The sequence below is a fragment of the Catharus ustulatus genome, chromosome 1 (genome assembly GCF_009819885.2).
Source record: "Catharus ustulatus isolate bCatUst1 chromosome 1, bCatUst1.pri.v2, whole genome shotgun sequence".
NCBI lineage: Eukaryota > Metazoa > Chordata > Aves > Passeriformes > Turdidae > Catharus > Catharus ustulatus.
The window spans coordinates 18800970-18817560 of NC_046221.1; the positions used below are offsets into that span (position 1 = coordinate 18800970).

The 16591-nt window shown below is 41.1% G+C and overlaps 1 protein-coding gene across 1 annotated transcript in view; it reads left to right on the forward strand.

Moving 5' to 3' along the window:
- Window positions 1-10633: 10633 nt before the first annotated feature.
- The window catches only part of DNAJC1 (DnaJ heat shock protein family (Hsp40) member C1), a 110536-nt gene continuing 104578 nt past the window's right edge, over window positions 10634-16591 (forward strand). Inside the window, exon 1 of the mRNA XM_033068521.2 lies at window positions 10634-10798. Coding sequence (XP_032924412.1) covers window positions 10634-10798 — 165 coding nt within the window. The remainder of the gene's footprint in view (window positions 10799-16591) is intronic.

Sequence of the window (16591 nt, forward strand, 5' to 3'; positions counted from 1 at the left end):
AATGTAACCAGAAAACAGTAAGATCCAATTTGTTTATTCCTCAGCTACAAAATCTGCTTTCCAAAATAAATCTTTATGCTGCTTCTTTCTCCTTCTAACAAATGTTTTGGTCTCTTGCTGGCAAAAATGAAAACAGAAAGAAAGACAATAGTTTGTGAAGAGTCTTTTCACTTGGGAAATACTACTTTATAGTAACTGTAGTATAATCTGTCATAACTCCAAATATAACAGACTAGTACAAAAAGAAAGCAACAATGGCAAGTGCCTCCCTGGGTGTTTAATGGTAATTACAGCTCTCTGGCTGAGCGAGCTGATGGCTAAAGGCAATTTAGACATTTAAACTGACCAGCCTGATTCCTTTCCTTTCAGGTTGAGATCATTCTATAAACAGGCATGTAGATTGATGCATATCCAAGATTTTCTGGAGTGGGGTGCAGTTTCAGGAGCCAGCCTTCAAAAATGTAGGTAAGAGTGAAAGAATCAACCACACAATAACTGAGGCATAATTAAATGATAACCAGGACAGCATCATGATCACCATTTTACAGTTTACTTTGACTGCCATTGCTATTTTGTACAGTCTTTAATATGGAGGATGTGGTGTGTCTGTACATGGTGTTGTCCTGTACATACTATTGTTAATGTTCACTGAATATTCTTTTCCATAACACAAATATGTTTTTTAATGCAAATAAATAGGTTATTATCTTCAATAGTGAACCATGGAGCAACAACAGCAGCAGGTATCTGATTACAACAGTATTTAACATTGTCTATAAAGACACACAGAAATTCCAGCTCAGGAGGGACCTATTGCTGCACTTGTGCCTTTTTCCAGATTGGTTTTGTTTTCAATATTCCTGTACTTTAAAATGACTGCAGAGATGATGGGATATTGGCACAGCAGGAAGTATACTGTAGTTAAGGAGGTACTGTCATTTTGGTGAATTTTAGTCCTGTGCCCAGTGGGAACAGGAAAAGCAGTGTGGAGACTGGGGGAAGACTTTGCTACTGGGCCTGAACACGGCACACAGCTGTGGCAAGTCCACTTGCTTGTAATTGCAGAAAGGCCTAGGTTACATTTTTTAATACTCCTGGGAAACCAGACAACACTAACAATCACATGTGTACCCAAAGGGGTAAGGAAAAATTATTCCAAATCAAAACACAGATTAAAAACCTCCACAGTTAATATTTTTAAACAGAAAACCTATTTTTTTAACCTTTTATGTTTCAATGTACTGCATTCTTCAATGTCAAATTTCAGAAAAATACAAGGACAGGTTTCTTCCTTTTCCTGCCAGGAGCTACAGCATCCAGAGGGCTATTCATTGCCTCTGTCAGGTCTTTAGAGGGCAGATGGTCACAGATGCATCTCCTGCTCCACTGACCTCTTTTAGCTTGTTTTTCATGTCCAGAGTACTTGATCCATTCTCAGTTGGATCTGCTGACAGAATAGGCTGAGTTTGCCCCAAAGTCCTTTAAAGGAAAAGGCCACTTGTTACAGGAAAATTGGGAAAATGGGAATGTATGACTTTGGGTTAGAACTTGTCCATTATGACCAACCTTTGGAAAGTTACCTAATACTAGTGCCCAAGCTGCATGGTCTAAATCAGTTTTTTTCTCCTCGAAAAGTCAGCAGGAGTGGCTGTTGGTACATAACAGGAGCGAGCAAGAGGGGCCCAGCTCTGGGTGTCACTCTGCAGGTGTATGAGCAGATGAGAACAGATATGCCCAGCTCCTTTCTCCATAGCCAAGGCTGAGGCTGGCACAGACGCTGGAGCAGAGGCTGGAGCAGCAGCAGGGGAACACAGAGTCTAGGGTGGAGTGGGGAAAAGAAGGCTGTATGAAGCAGCAGGAAGGGGCTGCATGGCTGCAGGATAAGTGGAATAAGGACAAGTGGGCTGTTCTTTGACATTAATATTTATATTCAAGGATATCTTGAAGGTGTGCAAGGGACATCAAATTCCTTTTTATTTGCAGGTTATAGGAGAGTTTTGAAGCTCTCATTATGAGATAAGAAAGGAGAGGATATTCATCTGGCCTCTGCAACACAAGGGAAACAAATTAGTGAATCTGTAATTTAACTAACCACTTCCATTAGCACAACTATTAAGGAAGGTTGCTTTTTGTAGTTTTCACAGATAGTTTTGATGTTGGGAGGATTGACATACTATTGGGAGGTTTTTGTCTTGTAACCTTTTGATGCTTTGTGTTGAAGGTATAGCTCATTAGTACTACACACATAGAAGTGGATCCACATAATACCATTCTGTGTGTTCCTGCTCTGTGCTCTGCAATCCACCTCCTCAGCCTACCAGTGACCAGGAATATGTTCCAAGAGCATCCACTAAGTGATTTCTTCCTGTACATGCCATATGGAGGAGAAGTCAATATTTATACCTCTCACTTGATAGAATTCATTAAATATATTTTGCTAAATAACACTCTATATTACATATTCCTTGTCTAATATTTGCCCACAGAAGTATTTGTTATGTGAGTTGAATGCCTAGTTAAGACCTAAATGAGTACAACATATTTAATATTTATTTGCTAGCACAATTCAGTAGATACAGGGGAGATGAGAGAGAATGCAAATAGAGGAGGAAGAAGAAGTGATTAAAGGACACAGATGGAACATGAAATATTTCTACACGACTGTAGTGATTCTGAAAAAAGTAAACAGCAAGAGAAGTCCAGTTATTTAGGTTTTAGAATTTAAAAGCCAATAAATTTAAGAAAAAAAATGTTTAAGGAGATTGTAAATTACTATTAACAGCAGCCATGTTTCATCTAAAAACGTGTTGCTTCGAGAAAACTCCAGAAATGAGCCACTTCACATCAGATCTGGACCATTTGGGTTCTCCACGTTTAGGGCACTTTTTATCTTCAATGACAGAATCTTAGTATGAGAAATCTTCATTTATACTTTTCCATTGTTTTAGTCTGTGATGTAGTGAGTAAAACTCATACCACAGCAAAATCTAGTCACAACAGCAGCAACAAAATCCCCATGTGGTTGAGAGCTGTTAAAGCTCTGTTAAAGACTGCTTACTAGAGAGATTGTATTGGCTAATGGGATTTTGTGAGAAATTACATTGCGGAATTTTTGGCAAAGAAAGTGCTTTGGACAGTAATTTGTTTTTCTGAAAATAATGTTTTGTAATAAGAGTAACATGCCCTGCTCTGTTTTCTGAAATATAATCCTTGAGAGATCACAACTGTCCAGGCAGAGGAAGGATTTTGGCCATTTACATGATTTGAAGAAATCACAAATATAATCCACCACCAGCAAGATGCTGTGACATGTTTAACACTGAACTTTTAATTTAATAAAAGCAAGTGATCATGAAGTAAATATATCTTTACTTGACATGATACAAATGTAACAAAAGCTATGTCAGACATTATAATGCTTATTTTAGCAGATATGTGTTTGCAGTTGTAGCTGTAGGTAGGATTTCAAAGGTGCTTTTTGGTAAATACAACCATGGAATAATCAAACCTGATTTCTTTATATTGGCTTCTACCAATGTACTTTTTCTGCTGCGTAGTTGTGATTATTCAATCCAGACTGGTATTCCTAGGATCTTCTTTTCCATATCTGCATATACTGGAATTTTGTGGATGAGAATTCAATGGGTTTTTTTTCCAGTCACAATTAAATGCACTGTTACATTAAAGGGGAATTTGAAGAATTTTAATAGGCTTTTTCTTAGAAAGACACTTGTACATATACATCATATTAATGGTCTTCCCATATTTAGTTAGTTCTGCTGGTTTTGCACTGTGCAATCAGAGTACAACTACTTTGTTAATGCAATCCTGAAATGTGAAAACTGTTTTAACTTGAAATTTAACTTTATTTTATGAAGAAAATATTTTTAATATCCTGAGCAAATTTCAAAGTATTATCCTCAATTTTGAACAGGACAGCAATTTACCACCAAAAAACCCCTATGGTACAGAAACAGCAGTTTTGAGTAAATAGTGTATTCTATGTTCATCCATCACAGCTTTCAGTTTCCTCTGCGAATGGATTCAATCATTTTATTGAAAAGATATCCCACAAACCAAATGCTGTCCATGATTAATTCCTACATGTGTTTGCTGTAGCAGGCTCTTCTGTTACACTGCTGGTATGTTGTGCTGCTGGTTGCACAGTCTCTCTATGCACAGTCATACTAGTTTATTTTATGGTGATGTGGTTTTAGTTTTGGATTTGTCCAATTATTTTTCTTTTCTCCAATACTTTATGGTTCCTATAGAATTCCTTTCTTGGGAGGGTGCCTTAGCAAATTTCACTAACATACATACCTACCACATTAATAAATGGGGAAATTAGTGTTATGTACTGATAAATGAAATTGTATTATCTTCATAGAAAATTTCCAGGTGATATTCAAAATGTTTTTTTCACTTGCAAAATTAAATTCTATTTTTAATTATTCCAAACATCAGCTCATGTCTGGTAAAAATAGGAGGGACCAAGCAGAAACAAAACAGCATTGACATAATTGAGCGAGGAATTAAAATCAGCTGAAATAGAATGATTCTATGATTCTGTGATAAGTGTTATGATGCTGTTTACAATAATTGGTTGCCTGGTTTAATGCCTAGATGGCTGTCATTTGTTTCTGCACAAGACACGGCACTGCATGCTCCTGACAGAGGTGCAGAACAGCCACACGCAGAGGACCAAAGCAGCGCTCATGTCACAGCCATCTTGTACCACCTCTTCTGGTCCTCCAGCTTGCTCCCTCTCCCAACAGTTGTCTTAACCTTGGAGCAGTCAAAGTTGGCAAAAATGGTAAATATGTCCCTCTGATGTATTTTCAGGTCTGCACACTTTCTGTTTTTAATCACATCTGCAATTACTGTGAAGTAGAAAAGGACCTCGGAAGGGTCATGCACCTATGAAACCAATATAAAAATGTTCCCTCCGGAGAAATAGTTCTTTGCCCCCTGGTGGTGAATTAATTTTGAAAAATATTACAAAACACTTTTAGGAAAATTTACTTGAAATGAAAAATAAATGCTAATTGCTTCATTGAATACAAGTAGTAATAAACTGCTAAGCAACACTTAATGTTCAAACATAATTACGAAAAATCCTATTATAAGCAAGCTCCATCAATCTTTGATAGTCACTGCAGAATAGATGAAAAATAGTTTGAAAACTGCATGAAACCTTCAATACTTCAAAATCATGTCTCTGATTTTTTGGGAGGGTTAGAACAAATGTCTTGAGAATGTAAGGTAGTCTTGCAATTCTTATTGGAAATGAACTATGGAAATTATATTCATCTGAACAGCATCTTTACATCTGCCCTTTTCTGTATGCTGTCCATACATTGAGAGCTCCCATTCTGGGCCACTAGAATAACATTCCCTGGATTCAACTTTTAAAATAGCTGTACATATTTCTATTAGTTTCTGCAGGTTTTCAGCTTGCATATGCTGAGCATCTCCATATGTGAACAGACTACCAGGATGTCATTCTTGGAATAGTAATAACAAAATTAACACTGGTAGTCATCCACTTGCAATTTTAGCCACAGATCATTTTGAAAGGTGTCAAGAATACATTATTTAAAAATATGCCATTAGCCTTCTAATCACTGATTTTGTTCTATCTTTTAATTATTGTGCCTCCAAAACTTCTGCCTGAGAGTGCTTCCCCATGTTGATGTTCTTCAGAAAAATATATATATTAAAATTTAATGACAGACTATTGTCATGTCATGCAGCAAAACATTATACATTTATGCTGGAAAAAGGCCATTTGTAATGATCAGGGTTTTCATATGTTACCTTCACACTATTAGGATATGGCTGATATTCTGAAGATGATCTCACTTCTCCGAGTATATTACCATATCTTGTATGATGGTAAATGTGGTTCGGGTAGCTTTTCAGTTTGGAAAACAGCATCAAAGGTATGGCATGCTCAGCAGGCACTATTGGATGTTGGCACTAAGGATGTAACATAAAGAAAAAAAAAAAAAAAAGAGTAATGTACTAAAAGAGACGACTGAGCTGCCCAGACCAGGCACAAATGAGCTGTTTCCTAAATAATATTCTTTCATGTCTGATGGACTGGTTTTGGCTCTGTTGCTTTTGCTTCTCTTCTCATTCCCACATTTCTTTCTCATTACTTCGACTTATGTCTGGCCTAAGGTAACAGCTGGTGTACACAAATGGCATATTCCTCACAAATCTTCCAGTGGGCAGGGTTGCTGTAACGCGGTCCTGTCCCCACCGTCCTTCTTTTCCCGCTGCCACACTGGATGTCATCTTCTCCCGGTCTCCATTCCATTCGCCTGTTCGCGTGGCTGAACGCTAAACTGCATCTCCAAATGATCTGACTTTAGAAGAAAATCCCTTAAGAAGGCAATAAGCGGGTGGCTGGCCGGCGGGGACGGGGCAGTGCTCCGAGCGGGGCTGCCGCAGCCTCCGCCTCGGGCACAGCCTTCCCTTCCGGGGCGCGTCCTGCCAGCCGGGACACAATTCCTGCCGCAGCTCCAGCCCTGCTGCCAGGCACGGCTGGCCTGCACCCTCCGCCTCTGGCTGTGCACAGGGCTTTTCTCACACTGGGAAAGCCGCTTTAAGTCGGGTGTTTCCTGCCTGCTCGGCGCTCTTGCTCCCTGCTCGGGGCTCGCTGTCCCCGCGGTTGTGCGGGTGCGGCTGCTCGTGGGTTGAGCCGTACATGGATCAGTGGAACATCCGAGCCTGTGTTCGTGTGTGCGCGGGTAGTTTTGTGGTGGGCTTTTTGTTTGTATGCTTGTGGTTTTTCTTTTTCTTTCGGTTTGGTTTTTTTCTGGTTTTTTTTTTTTTTTTTTTTTTTTTTTCCCTTTTAAAGCTGGATCATCTCAGTCATTTAATTCATAATGTGGCCCACAAAGAGATGAATTAGCACAGAGAGGAGGCAGCGAACAGCGGCGCAGAGGTGGAAGCAGCGCCTGGCTGGGGGAGGGCGCAGGAAACTCTTCAGCCAGCTTTGTGAGCAGAGAGAAGTTCTGTGGCTCTACAAAACCGTGCCGAGCCCCTGCACCAAGCAGCCAGAAGAGAGAGCTGGAATAGACCGCAGAGCAGCCAGGCTCTTCAATTGCTGGAGATAAGGCTTTATCTTTAGGAAGAAAAGGGGTGTTCCCTTAATAAGCTCTTTCCCCCAGACGTCTGCTCTTCATTTGAGACACCGAAATCGCGGGCTGTTTAGCTATTCAGAATATGATCGAGTGAATCCTACTGGGCTTATGAAGCATGTTGGTCTTTGAGTGCTGTTAAAAGCGCTCATAATAACTGGTTCATGCCTCGGGTTCTTGGGTGCTACTGTCAATTAGTGTCAGAACAGAGATTTATTTAAACAAATTATTTCTGTATATGCTTCTTTCCCTTAAGCTTTGTAAAGTGGAGCTTCATGCCCAAGTGGACCTGTTTCAGTGACATCTATCTGCATGTGCAAAAAACTTGGGGCACAGGAAGAAAATGCTACCCTTGCCTTCATAGCTCTCCATATTCTTGAGGTAAAGGAGCTGCCCAGCTGCAGAGACTACATACAGGATTAAAACTGCATTTAAATGTCATGGCTGAGTCACAGGAAAAAATACTAATACTTCCCAGCAGGAGTAATTTTAGACAATGATGAAAAAGCCATGTGTAATCTTTTACCTTCCCCTCTACCTTTGTGTCAGAGTTTGCAACAGGAAAAATTTAAATTGTCATCACCAGTCTCCCAACTCACCAGTCTGTGATGTCTCACGTGTAGTTGGCCTCATAGAAAGGCCAAGCATTGCTGAATTTGATTATGTTTGTTTTATATTTTAAGTTTCTCTGAAGGCAAGAGAGAGAACTGACTTGTAATTTAACTGATTTTGTAAATATATACTGGGGAGGCCTAATGTGACTTGGATTAATTGAAGTGCTGGAGAAGGGTGAAGTACTCTTCATGATTCATTCTCATGACTTTAAAGAAGAAAACTGAAGAATGAGGAAATGTCATTATTATGAAGGCACTTATAGCATTTTAATAGCATGTCCAGCATTTTCTTCCCAAAATTTAAGTATTTATGCTTGGAGTACAGAACAATTTTAATGGAAACATTTAAACTAATCTCATATTACAGAATTAAAAAAAAAAATCTCTTGGAAATGTTCCATTGGGCCTTCTGTTCCAATGCTTTAAGGAGCAGAATAAAAATGAGTTGTAAATTTCTCACATTGTTAAAACCAATTGGAATAATTTAACTATGCTGACATAAATTAAGAGATCTCTTAAATATGTATTTAGATAATCATAATCCCATTAACATTAGCACATTTTTTCTTCTATTATTCTTTCCAAATCCACATTCCCCTTGACTAAAAGAAGCCCATAATTTATCTGAACAATTCTGAGGTATATCTTTCAAAATAGCTATTATCTGCTGTGTTCTCAGAAGCATTGGTGCCACAAACCACCTGCGATGTGTGATCAGTGTTAGGACTGGTTTCTCTGGTCTCAGTAGAATGGAATAAGTGACCTATTTTTATCAGGGTTTTTGAAGGCTTTTTCAACAGTTTCAGCAAGAGCAGCCAGAGGTGGGTTTTGAAAGGAGAAATTTTTCATAATAAATTCCAAATGCCAAAAAATGAGATGAAAATAACAAGTGCTCCTCTTGAAGGTTCATCGTCACTCTAGATCAACATAACTAAGGAGGCTTAGAAGCTAATGAAGCAAGAGGGAATAGACATGAAAAATACAGGAGTCAGAAGGAAAGGAGAATTTGTAAGAATTTAGTAAGGGCAATAAAATACCACTAATCTCACATTTTAAAAAATCTTCCACCTGGTTTAAAAATAAAGCTACTTTATTAAATTCTTTATTTACCCCTGGTTTCTGAGGATACTTTGCATCTTTAAACTTTGTTCTACAACCTTATGAGTAGATAATGTTCAGAATCAAAAGTTATTTTTGTGCAATAAAGCTTCAGACTTAAAAGGAAGGATAATGTAAATATATGGGGCAACAAATTTATAATGTGGATACTTGCATACAAAACGGAACAGATTAACAAAGTAAGGACGTGGGAAGAAACTGATCTATACCAGGTTCAGTTGCTCCAGCCAAACAAAGCAGCTGATAAATTAACTACCCCATGACTTTCTCTTTACTTTGTCTTTGTCATCCTCTAGAAAATAAGGTGTTTTTTTGTTTTGTTTTGGATTTTTTTTCTTTGTGATCAAGTGGGAGGAACCTTTTTTAAGATGATAAGAATGAACAGTTAAGTGCACCTTTTTGTGAAGGATAAGTTAAAAGAGTCTACATAAGATACTGTTGGCTAAATTATAATTTCCTGGCAAATGGGTTTAGGACTCTTCAGAAAGCAGAGCCGGAGGCAGAATTGTGATCCTAAAAGCCCAGTGGGCATGCATATGGGATATGGAAACATGAGTTTAAATATCAATCTAATTAATATTTAAGTAGTTTATACAAAAGGGAACAGTTTCAATTGTAGAGAATACCTAACACTACTCTATACTTTATGAGTTGGAAAATTGATAATGGCTATGTTGGTTCAAATCCCTACTCAGAACTGAGCAGAATGTATTTTAAAGCCACATCTTGATATTCCCATGGAGTATCCAAGTAAGTGATATACTGTACAGTGGTTCTGTAAATAGTAGCTAGCTCCTCTTAGGTAAATCCAGGTGCAGATAAGATTGGCATTTGGGATTTTTTTTCATAAATTGCAAACCCTATTTTAAAAAATTTAGTTCATGGATACTTTTCAGATGAGTGAATCTGTCTTTTCTTAGAAAGATTCCCATAAGTGAGTTATTAACCAGGCCTAGTTTTGAGAGACATTAAACAGATGGGGTGTGCCGAGGAGTGTGCCCGTGCTAGAGAAAAGTGATTTAATGATGATAATTTGTATTGTTCAGCCATTAAGTTTCCATCTAATTTCTCATCTAGAGTCCCAGATGAAACATTTCACATTAATTGAAGCAAGGAAAGAACAAAAGGTTTGGGGACAACACCTTAAAAATCGGGTTGATTTTGATTTTCTAACAACAGGGTGAAGCGATTTTAGAGTAAGAGAGGTTACAGGAATCGAGCACGCCCGTAAGGAGTTAATGAAGACAGAAAATCGAAAGACGATTTAGCGCGCGGGGGCCCCGCTGGCCCCGCAGACACCGGGCTTCCAGGGCCACGGCGGCAGCCGCGAGGGAGCGGAGCCCTGCCCGTGTCCCCGCGTCCCGATGTCCCGTGTCCCGATGTCCCCGTGTCCCGCCGCCCCGCGTCCCCGCTCCCGCTGTCCCCGGCGGGAAGGGCGCGCGCGGGGGGAAGGGCGGGGCGGGGCCTCCGCGCGCACAGGGCTCGCGCCCTTCCCCCTCCGCCGCGCCACTGCGCCAGCGCCGGCGGTTGCCGGGCCGCGTGACGTCACGAGCGCGGAGGCGGCGATTGGCCGGGCGGGGAGCGCCCCCCCTCCCCTCCCCCGCCGTGGGACCGCCGCTGCCGGCGCCGGGCCGGGCCTCGCGCGTCCCCTCAGTGCGGAGCGGCCGCCGCGGTGAGCGCGGTCTCTGCGGAGTCTCCCGGGCGCGTCTCCGCTCCGCCGCCGCTCCGCTGCCGCCACCGCAGGCGGGGGTCATGGCCCGCCTGCGGCCCGCGCGGCGCCCTCGGCTGCTGCCGCTCCTGGCGCTGCTGGCGCTGCTCGCGCCCCGCGCCCGCGCCTGGGACAGCGGCGACCTGGAGCTCTTCGACTTGGTGGAGGAGGTGCCGCGGAACTTCTACGACTTCCTGGGGGTGCAGCAGGTGAGCGAGGGACCGAGCTCGCCCGCCCGTGCCCTGCCCCAGCCCATTGCCGCGGGCCCCGCCGGTCACCGCCGGTCACCGCCGGCCCTGACCCCGGCACAGCTGCCCGGCTCCCCCCGGCGCTCGCCCGGCGCTGTCACCCTGCTCCTGCCCCGGCTCCCCTGGGTTGGGGCCGCGCGTCTGTCCCTGTCCAGCCTCCCCGCTGCCCCCGCGGGGGCTCTGCTCTGCCTCAGCTACTGCTCTGTTGCTTCTCCTTCCTACCCCACCAGAAATCAGCCCTCTCTCTCCCCCACTGCACCTTTGTGTGTTGCTGCTGCCTGTTGCTTTCCTGAACATACCTTATTTTCTCCAAATGCATCTACAGCCAGACAAAAGTAGCTTCTAGGCTTTTCACACTTCCCATTCATATCGTCGATGTGGCAGTTTCTCACCTTTCCCTCGTTCTGCATAGCTGCTCCTTCCTTAACATTATGCATCACCATGTGTTGCTCTTCATGTTTTCTCACTCGTGCCATGCGGTAGACTGTGACCCTTTGCTGTGTTAATGGATTGTAGATGGTTATATTTGTTTACTTTCATTGTATCTTGGTTATTGTGCGTGACTTTCACCTCTCTTTGATAAGTAATACCTAAGATTATCTGAAAGAATTTTTTATGCACCTTCAGGTAATTTTTCATGCCGGTGTGGTCAAGACAGGAACTCCTGTTAGGAACATTTTTATCCCATGGTTCTTGTGTACATCTTAGATGTGGTTGCTGGTTTCACTGCCGCTTGGCATCTTCAACTTGTATCACTTGTCTGGGCCCCGATGTGATGCCCTTTCTTATCCCTATGTGCTCTGCTCTGTGTGTGACCTTGCTTAGTGTCTCTACATGCATCTTAACAATTTTTTCAACTTTCTTCCAGTCAGTGCTCTTCTCCTCAATAATGAGATACACATTCTTTATATGCTGTTACTTCACCCAGAGTCCCCAAAAGACATTTTGCTCTTTCTCTGTCTCCTAGTACATTCTGTACCCCTAGTACAGCTCTCTCCAGTGCTATGTTCTGGTGAGTGATCCCTGGCACTTTGAAGTTATACCTACGTAATTCTTGTAGATTTTGAGAGTAATGACTGTATTTTCAGGTGCATTTCATTAAGGCCATGTCTAAAAAGAGGGTGAAGAGGTCTGCAATATATCAGGGTCTAGTTTTGGAAACTACTGGCTGTGGTTGTTCTGGCTCTGTTTCATCTCTTTCTTCAGTCCTTCTTAAGCATCCAGTGTTTAATACTATGGAATACCATCATCTATACAACACAGCAAGCACTGCTATTAATGTTTCATTTTCAAGGCTCTTAAAAAATAAGTATTAATTCTAAAAGACATTTTTAGTGTTAGATAATGTAGGAATGCAAAACTTTGTTTCTCTTACCGATGTTCAGGTCTGGTATTCAACTCTTTGTTAACATCTTCACAGTCGTTTCTTTTAGGGTCGAATCTGTACCCTGCCCTGTATGTTTAGAAAATCGTTCATTTTAACAAGCAAATATTCTTCTAGTTCACATTTCTACTCCTAGTCATAATGGAAAACTTGTATCACTTGCAGTGTGGGAGCAAGGAGAAAGTTGGTTGAAGTGCAACACAAATGAAACTAAGGGGTTTTTTTTGTTTAAAGTGTACTTTTCTTTGAAATGGTCACTCATCATGTCATTGTAGCCAAGACTGGAAGTGTACATAGTGCTGATACTTTACACATGCAGGAGAATAGACCTGTGAGAGAATAATGGAGTGTGCAGTGTTGGAAGTTGATCTTCAGCAGGAATTTGTAAGATTGGAAAATGCTGTGTGGATTTACAGGTTCTTTCGCACCGTATGCTTTGTTCCTGCTGCTTGCTTCTCAGGCTCTGACCTCTATCTGAGACTTCCAGCAAGGTCCTTGTGTCATCCTGAAGGGATGTTGTCTTGCAGTGACTCTCGAGGCAGCTGTTGCTGTTTAAGTTACCTTATGAGAAGGGTAATTGGTCTTGTGACAGGATAAAGGGAAGTGCACAAATCTCAGGTGTGCTGTATCCTGCCTTGGATGTCTCAACACAAAGCTGTCTTTTACCGCAATGTTTCCATGTGATGTTTGCATGTTTCTTCAGGTCTTCTATTTTTTAATGCTATGATTTAATGGAGCTTGTTTGTTTTGTATGTCATGATTGTTTTAGATGGGATACTTTTTACTATAGTGCTGAAATTTCACTTTTTGTAGTTCTGATACTAGAGGTTTCCTTCCCTGAGTTCAGGTGGTTTTCTTGTCAACAAGAGTTGACTGTGTGTGTGACAATAGCCTTTATGGCCACACCTTTGAACTATTTAATTATCTTTCATTCATCAAAGCTTGATTTTCCTCCCACCCATTCTTATTTTATTGTCTTGTGTCATGTCCTGGTAATCCCTTCTTCCTTCATATACTTCTGGGAGAGGGACTACTTCTCTATCGTGCAGGATGTAACTTCTACATCTGAGATATGGATGCTCAACTGTGTTTGTTAACTGTCGTGTGTCAGAGCTGCCAGTTTTCCTCTAAACATGTCATCTTGTGTTTTGAAAAAATATAGGGAATGACTCCAATGCTTCCTTAAGGCATTAAAGCGAACCAGCTGACATTACAGCTAAAGCCACCAGAAACAAAACTGGATTTTCTGATACTACTTTTGTTTGAACCACTGCAATGGACTATTACTGCCTCAATGCTGACTGCATATTCATGTGCTTAAAAGAAATACAGTTTCAGGAATTACTAAAATCCCTCAGTGTCCAAATAAAGGTCTGCTACTACTATCACTCAGTTGTGTATTATGGAAGTTAATTATTTTTGAAAGCTTGGAGCAGGAAAATGGAAACATTTCATCTTTCTAACTGAGAACTCTGATGTTGCAATTGACAGTGCGTTAAAATCTAATGCTTTCCGATTTAGATCTCCTTAACATATACCTTGAACAAGAAGTAGAAAGCAATCTCAAAACAGGCTGAGACATCACACATGATGTTTAATCACTAGCCAAACAACTTTGCTTTGTCAGAAACGAGTGAGACACCAACGTGCTATGTGACTCCATGTCACTTCACAGTGCAACACTTTTGAAGGTCATAGAGAATATCTTACTTGCCATGCAAGACAAAATCATCTTGCAAAACAAATCAAGAATAGCTTACAGCTTATAGTTTTGACACAATCAGTTGCAAGTCTTGTCTCACTTGCTCAAATACTTCCAAAGCTGGGAAGACTGAACCGCTATCACCAACCTAGATTTTTGCTAAAACGTTTGTAGATGATGCACACTCCAGGATTTTAGCAACATTGCTCCCACATACATTAACCTTAAAAAGCAGCAGGGAGGAGAACAGTCTGAAGTGTTAGAAGAGCAACCAAAATATGTCTACGGAGAGCGATCCAGCCTTGTCATTGGGAAGAACAAACAAACTGCTGAGCTTCTAGGTTACCTCTCCTTATTTCCCTCCTTCCTTGCTCTTATTATGTGTACCTTGCCTGCCAGGAAAGGCAGAACTGCGTGGGTACAGGTAGACTGTTCTTGATGCAGACTAAAAGTATTCCTTGGACGGACACACATGAGGGAGGGCTGTTTCTTCCTGCTTGAGGGGATCAGTCTACATACTCAGAGTTCCCCAGAAGTTCTATGGGAACATTAGTTTCATGTAGATTTTTTTTTCCTGGACAATAACCCATTCAAAGCCAGAACGGCAACAGGGCCAGACAAAACAACACTGATAACTTCTGAGATTGCCGTTATTTTTTGAAGATAGGTTACCAAATCTACATCTAAGAACTTTACTTCTATAACATAGAAATTCACAACTTTGGAACTGTGGTGATATATTCATTGCATGCCAATAGTCAATGCAGTTGCATAAAACAGACCACATGGAAACATCTTAGGAGAATTTTCTTCCATCTCCAGTAACACTAGATAATACCATAAAAGCCACACAGTTTGTTGTGTTCATTTTTCTTCTTACAGAGCAATGCCAAGAGGTAAAATTCAGTGTCAGACATTTACTAGAAACTATAGTCTTAAAGGTGCAGCTACCTCATTTTTAGTGCAACCCAGGAGTCCATGTGTACAGCAAACCTTTTTATTGTATCTACTCACTGCATATCATGAAACAGTTCTGGAGTGGATGAACAGGATTCCTTTTGGAGAAGACTGAACCATCAGATGTGAAACCAAGAGTAGAAACAGCATGTTTCAACACAAACAGGCATTGAGTCCATGCAGCCAGCCTGGAATTAGTTCAACAACAAGAAAAAAAAAAATCCCTGAAATGCAAACAGTATGGACATCAATTCTGCAGCACCAAACACTGCATTCTACAGACATAAGCCTGTTAGATCTTGCTACTTGACGCAGTACACAACAGCTCATCTGTTCCAGCGTTCTTGAAAGAAGCCTATTAGCCCAACACATCCAGCTCATCTGGAGAGGTTGTGGTTTCCCACAGCCATGGAAATCCAGCTCCTTGGTTTTCATGTCATGCACTTTCTTGGAGTTGCTAGCATACCAATGTCTCACAGGCTGTCAGACCAAAATCAAGTTCTGTACATGCAGTTCTTTCTGCTGCAGCATCATCTAGCAAACCCATCGTCTTACAGCGGATATAATGCTCTTAGTTCTCTACAGTAAAGTCACATAAACACATTGGAGCTGGTTCAATATAAAGCTCATGTTCCATAAGAAGGCCATAAGTCAATACTGAATAAATATCCCTCTCAGCATTTTTCAGGTTTATATTTATCCACCACACTGGCCAGCAAGTCCTGCTTGTTAACTCTCCCTCAACAACCTGAGCTCTCAGGGCCTCCTCCATTACCTCAAAGAGCGCTCAGAGAACCTTTCTGTGTTTGTTTCCCTACACTGCACAGGCCTAGCAGAACATTCAATACCAGCCCCTTTCCTTACGTGATTACCAGTGAAAGCCAAGGTCTTATGCAGACCTTCCTGACAGCTCCACACAGCTCAATTCCAGCAATACAGCTTATGCACTCTAATATACCTTCACAAACATTACCTAAAAATTTCTTTATCAGATTCCTTGTATCCAAGAACTGTATCGCAAAGTTTCAAAAGACATTCTGAAGCTTATAGTGCCTTCCTGGCTGCCAGCCAAAAAAGTGGAGGAACAAATAATTCCCTTGAAGCCATATTTAAAAGTTATAATCAAAAGCATTATTTTGGGAAGGAGATCCACAGGTTCAACTGATGCAAGGTTTATTTATCCAAAGCATATCATATTCATGAAGGTATCAACCATTAAAAGCTGTAAGAGATGGTAACATTTACTTGACCCATTCATTTGTCCACCATATAAACTTGCAGCTCCTCAGATATTCCTGGAATTTTTCCAAAAAGTTAACATCACATTTCTACGGTCTTATTCTCAGGTAACAGGTCATCATATTACTGAGTCTGCATAGCCTCTGGTTTAATTCTTCTGCTTCATCTGAGTCTTTTAGATTAATACTATTTGGTCCTGATCCCTTTATTGGTTTGAAACTGGCTATATTGAAGTGATTACTGAAATTATTATTACATCAGATTTGTCAAGAGGCAATGGTTCTATTTTCTTCAGTAATCACTTGGGGGACAGGGAAATGCAACCTTTTTTCAAGCCAAAGGTTACATCCTCATTCTGCTAGGTCAAACTTCTTGAAAACACAATGCTTTAAATGAGTCATTTAAGTTAATCACATCAATTTAAGAACCACCAAAGAAAGGGAAGGTAGAGCAATTCCCACATAGGTCAGAA